Raw genomic sequence first — 6,000 nt, forward strand, 5'->3', positions numbered from 1 at the left:
CTAACATTAGCTGAAGAAGCTGCAGTGTAGAGCTAAGACTATACGCATTAACAAATCACATCTCCTCTTAAGCTTTGGTAAATAATTTCAGACACAATCATAAATCTTACTGATAACAAAAGGTATCATTTAAAGTGTACTTGGCGTAGACTTTGCCTGGAAAATTTGAAGCTGTGCATATAGATTTGATTGAATGACTGTGTAGATACACAAAAAAACTCAACTTTAATCAGATTTTCATTACAAACGTGTTCTCCTTAACTTGTTCTGGATTATTTTTTTCCCATTTAAAGCCTGTGAGATGAAACTCATGCTTATTCAGCCTTCATAAAACCTCGATGCAGAACTTAACAGAAGGCTTTGGAGATAAACTGCGCACCGTGGTTCTCTCAGTTCTGCACAACAACAAGAAGAACACAGCAGATGCTTTTCAAAAGCTGGAGGGACTCGTAGACGTTTACAGATGCGCCTAGTGAGCCATAGCCAGTCAGAGACCTTGATCTCTCCCGTCTTGGCTGGCTTTTACTTTGCTTGTATGTGCTAATTTACCAATTTGATGAAATCCTTTTTATATAATCATAGGTAATTGCATCTATTTCTAACTCTTGTGGAATTTTCCTCTTAGCAGTGGCCCTCTTTTTCTTCCCACTTGTTGTTTTTCTGCGTTGGTTATCTAAGTCAGAAGATTGCCTCTGTGCTGATATGCAATCGAGGATGGCAGAGTAGAGAAACTGCAGCAAGTGTTCAGGCTGTGGGTGTGTGTGTGACAGAGCTGCGCGTGTGTGGGAGTTCATCAGCTCATTACAGACTAACCATCCTCTTTTGTTCGCTTTTAATGTGAAAGAATTTGTTTCCAGTTTTAGAGTCAATGTAGGCTACCTATAATTTGCACATCTCCTAGCAACAAGACTTTGAACAAACTAAATATAACTACTTGCAAAGGTGTCACTATAGGCTGAGCGCTTCTGGCTATGAAAGAGTTATGTTTTGTGCGTGTGTTTATGGATGGGTGTGTGCACGCACATCACCAGAGGTCTTCCAGTAAGAGCAAAAGTCCGTAATTTTCCAAATGCTCTTCACAACAGCGTGAGGTGATTACAGTGTTGGAATAACAGCAAGCAAGTCAAGTAGATCTCTGCTGTACATTGTAGGAAAACTTGATCATGTGCACGTCCACATGGCTAAACCTACTTAGTTTTGACACAATGTAATAAGTATTTGCAGGAAGAGGCCTGTATAGAGACAATGAGCGGATCACAGAGCTGCAGTTTCTGCTAAGTGAGTTCGTGTACTGGAAAAGGCAAAGTAGTTTGACTACCGGGAAATGCATTATTTATACATGCACATAGCTATCAAATTAATATTGGTGGGACAGTGCATGTAATGGGGGTTAAATGCACGCAGAACACATTGCAGTTCGAGCTCAGTTGCTTGAGCGGCCACAAAATGATCCGGGTTTAGAGCAGGAATGGATCACTGTGCTGTTAAAGAAGTCAACACTTTCTTTTCTAAAGAAAGAAATATCTGCTGCTGTGAATAAAAACAATAAGTACTCGAAACAAAACAAACTTCTTTTTATTCTAGACTACAAAGGTACAAAAAGTGTGGAAGAAGCCTCGAGCTAAATTTAGTAAGAACTGGAAAATCTACAATATTGCAAAAAATAAACAAAGACAGTTGATGATATTATCTTCATAATCCAGCCTTACTCCCAGGGCTATATTAAAGTTAAATAATAATAATATAAATATAATCATAATGGGATTTTTAATTGATTGCATTGAGATCTTGGACGTCCACTTTAAGCTCTTAAGACCCAAAGTCTTTCATGGCATGCATTTTTAATTTCTCTTGGTTATTTGGGCTGATTGGGACCTTTATTAATGCAAAAACAAAGAATTATGTAATTTATTTTAACCTGATATGCATTTTAACTACAAAAATTCTTTTCTTTGCAGGATATTGCACTGTTATGTGGATTGTTTATTCCAATCCTGGTCCAATATCAGCAGAGTAGCGCAGCATTTTTCAGAATAATCATTACAACATATGACAATCTTGCCCACTTACAGCGTTCTTTCTTTTTATTTTGCCAAATTTTTGTACTTAAAATTATAAAATTTCAATTTTTTTTCAATAACAAGAGTTTCACATTGTATGTTGAGTCCAAATGTCAAAGACGGGTGAAGCAAAACATGATGAGCAAGGGCTGGAACTAAACCAGAGAGGGAGACGATGTTGTTTCTACAAAATGACTTCTTGTTGCTACCAGAGGAGCTGCACCCTGCTGGCCACTCGGAAAAAATGCAAGCTTCAGCCAGTTAAAGTTAGCTTTACTTTTTAGATCCAGAAACTTCTCTATATGCATCCTATGAAGTCTAGACAGACGCTGAACACAAATAATAAAAAGAAGGAGAAGAAAAGCTCTCATAGCCCCTCAGTGTATGCTGGTGGTAGTCTGTTTTGAGTGAAGTGTGTTCTTTAATACAGACGTGAGTCTCAATGTCACCCTCCTGTAGCTCCAGCCTCCCTGGGGCTCTCTCTCACTGGCTGTGACAGCACAGCCTCAGCTGCCCACACCCATCCTCGTTCCCCCGCCTTCCTGCTGGATTGCCTATCTTAATACTTCCCCACTTGCCACTGTACACAACAGATCGGGGCACCAGCGGCAGCGAGCTCAGCTCTTTCATCTGCCTGTCACACAGACTGAGCCGCTCTGACTCAGTGTTTATCACAGCTGCAGGTGTGACACTAGAAAGTATATGACAAGTGGTTTTCACGTGTGCGTGTGTGTGTGTGCGTGCACTGCTGTTACTCTCAGAGGAGTCATTACTCAGGTGATCTTTTCGGGAGCCCCTGAACTCCCACGTTTGAAGTCGATCTTCTTCTTAGCCTGCCCGGAGCGTGTAGGCGCTCAGTTCACTGAGCTCATTGTTCAAAACAAATCGTTGTGTCTCCCCCTGCACCTTAGCCAAATAGGGAACACATCAGGACTCAGTGTGTGTGTGTGTGTGTGTGTGTGTGTGTGTGTGTGTGCCCATACTGATCCTTTCTGTCGTCCTCGTTCTGTTTTGTTTCAAGATGTGTTGGTGAATAAGAAACCGTGTGACTGCGATGTCATCGCCGACTGTAAAGTGGGGGATGCTGTGAGCCTGGAAGTAAAACTGACCAATCGCAGCAAGAATTCAGTGGGGCCCCTGGCTCTGAACGTGGTGCCATATCAGGACTATCAGAATGGAGTCCAGAACTACGATCTGGAGGACGGAGTCACCTTCATCGGCTCCAACACCTTCTACATTGATACGGTCGGTCAGAGCCACAGTTCTATATTCATGTTGTTTCCCAGCAAAGACCTGAGATATGCAAATACAAATCTATTCTTAATGGTGATAGGTCGTTGCAGCAGAGGTCACATATACTCAATTGTAACACAGTCACATCACAGGAGTTTAAGCTGATATTGTAATGGGCTCAGTAATTCCTAACTAAGGTAATTGCATTTTTTAAGCTCATAATTTCTGGAAAGAGGCATAGTTTAGTCTTCTTAGTTTAGTTTTCCATATATGCTGCACATCTGGGAACGGCAGAGACAGACGTGACTTTTGTGTTGATCGATTGCACAAGTCACTGTCAGTTACTTTAAATAGAATTGAGTGGCTAAGTAGACGCAGAGGAAAACACACTGGAAAGTCTAAAGGTTCTACTTTTCTTAGCAAAACAACCCTAACGCCTCAAAAGACGGCATGGTCCTTTTACTCTCATCGTAAATAATTTCTATTGGCTCTGAAGAGATCCTCAGAGTCAGTATTTGTATATAACCGCTTCTCATTTCTGATGTTAAACAAGCTGCAGGCTGTTGAACAGGATTCGTCTTGTGCCAGAACAAAGAGTTTTAAAAGCACATGAAAGAATACTTGAATTCTTCGCTTTCATGAATGTGCAGAACTGCTTAATTCTGGCAGTCGTTCTCAGCTGAACGAGAACTTGTCTGCTCTTCATCATCAAAGCGAGGTGACCACTAACAGTTCTTACTGCTGTGTCTCTTTTCTGTCACCAGGTTAAACCCAACGAAAGTACTGTATGTGAGGGTGCCCTGCTTTTCCTTTACACCGGAGATTTCTACCTTAGTATCAAATTCCAGGACGACAGCGCTGGACGAGAGCTTCCTTTGGCCTGGTTCACTCTGCCCAGCGTCCACATCAGAGCGCTCGACACTCCACCACAGGCCGGGGCCTGAGGACTTCAAGGTCATAGACCTGACCAAGAGATCGGGCGTTTTGTTGCTGTTATATGTAAATACAGTAGCATTATAATGAATTGACATGTGAATATCATTTTGGTAAATGTTTCTGCATTTGTATAGTTAACACAACCTGTGTGCTTGGGGTGAATAAAAACAAAACACACAATTTGCAAATTTGCGCGGGGTAATGTCAGGTGAAATGAAATTCTCCATCCTTTCTGAGCGCAGCCATTTAGTGCAATCAAAGCAGGGAGACAAAGTAAATCGGCTTGTTTCCTGGTTAAGACAGCACAGCAATTCACACTGTTAACCAGCAGCAACACATGTTAACAATGTTGATCACTGAGGAAGCAAGCTAGCTAGCCTCAGATACAGGAAGTCATCTTATTAGCTGTGCAGCAGCATCTGATTTTGTGTAGCCCTGATTTGTCAGACTGTGGATTGCTCTGTGTTACACATACTGTGTGGTTGGTTGTCAGTTGTAAGTCAAGGGGGAATAAGTGTGCTCATGTTTTCATATTGTCTGAAAAATCAAGCTGGTTTGTTAAGTGGGTGCATGCGAACCAAAGTTAGCCTGCTTTTTTAGCCCATAGGGGTCAACTGGGGGATATTTGGACCAACACTTCCTGTTCTGTACCAGCCTCAGTTTTAACAAAGGCTGATGCATTAAAGAAGGCTGATAAAATATAATATGAAAACCTGAGCACACTTATATCTGAGCATTGCCAGCGGTTTCAAGATCCACCATTTACTTGCACACAACCACAGTCTGCTCACAAAGCCTGCTGTTCCTGGCCTGCACATTCAGCATATTCACAGGAGACATGGCTGCTATATGAGAAGAAGGTGACCTTGAACAAAAGTTTAAGTTAAGAATGGTTTTGATTTTCTCACCTCATATACTGGCTGTTAGAAGCAGCCTGCTGGATAAGCCACAGAAAGGTAGCGCAAGACTCAAGAAGGACGTGCAAAACGATGCTAGTGCTTTTTTAGTTGTTATTACTACAGTGCCAAATTCTGGGTTTAGCCAAGAGTGAACACTGAAACTGTTTCCACTGCTGTATGGACTTACCTCAGCCTGTATCAGTACACTGAATTATGGATTTGAGTCTCTTAGATTAGGCCTGTTGTGTGTGACTTATGATAGCTGTAAATATATGTTAAAAGAAGACGGCTATTGTTCATTTGGGCATCATTAAAGTTTTCATTTGTCTATCCAAGCCATTAAATATTCGTGCTTCATTTATCGTGCCCACTGAAGTGACCTTTACTATAACCGCTTTTTGCGGACGCTCGATTCTGACATTTACATTCTTCAAAATCCATAAACTGCAATTAGAGAGAAAAATATTACACAGTAATAATCATTTTAAATGTTGAATTAATGCTGGAACAGCCAAACGCCGTGTTGTTGACCGGTGATAGATTGCAGGCTGTTTGTGCACTTTGAGTTATACACAGTATATTTATAGCCTGTGATTGAGTAGCAGCTACACTGAGACTTACCACAGTGTACACATCTGTGTTTTAATGCTCATTGATGCACTGGGAGTTACCTAGTGCACCCACAGCACTGCTAATAGAGTCCATTTGAAATCTGTTTTCCAGTAACAGTTGAATTTCTGCAACCTTTCAGGTTACTACAGGTCCCAGCGGAGTCTGAAAAAAAGGCTAATAACAAGCTCTCCCACCACCTGACACTGAAACTGTACCATGAAAGAGTTTGTATTCATATAAAGTTGTAGACAGTAAAAATG

At 41.3% G+C, this 6,000-nt stretch overlaps 1 protein-coding gene across 4 annotated transcripts in view; it reads left to right on the forward strand.

Moving 5' to 3' along the window:
* The window catches only part of trappc9 (trafficking protein particle complex subunit 9), a 231,322-nt gene extending 225,859 nt beyond the window's left edge, over nt 1-5,463 (forward strand). For all 4 annotated transcript variants that reach the window (XM_024798279.2, XM_024798280.2, XM_076878906.1 and 1 more), the window contains 2 exons: nt 3,082-3,305; nt 4,058-5,463. In XM_024798279.2, coding sequence (XP_024654047.2) covers nt 3,082-3,305; nt 4,058-4,237 — 404 coding nt within the window. In that variant the 3' untranslated portion in view covers nt 4,238-5,463. The remainder of the gene's footprint in view (nt 1-3,081; nt 3,306-4,057) is intronic.
* The last annotated feature ends 537 nt before the right edge of the window (nt 5,464-6,000 follow it).

The sequence above is a fragment of the Maylandia zebra genome, linkage group LG22 (genome assembly GCF_041146795.1).
Source record: "Maylandia zebra isolate NMK-2024a linkage group LG22, Mzebra_GT3a, whole genome shotgun sequence".
Classification (NCBI taxonomy): domain Eukaryota; kingdom Metazoa; phylum Chordata; class Actinopteri; order Cichliformes; family Cichlidae; genus Maylandia; species Maylandia zebra.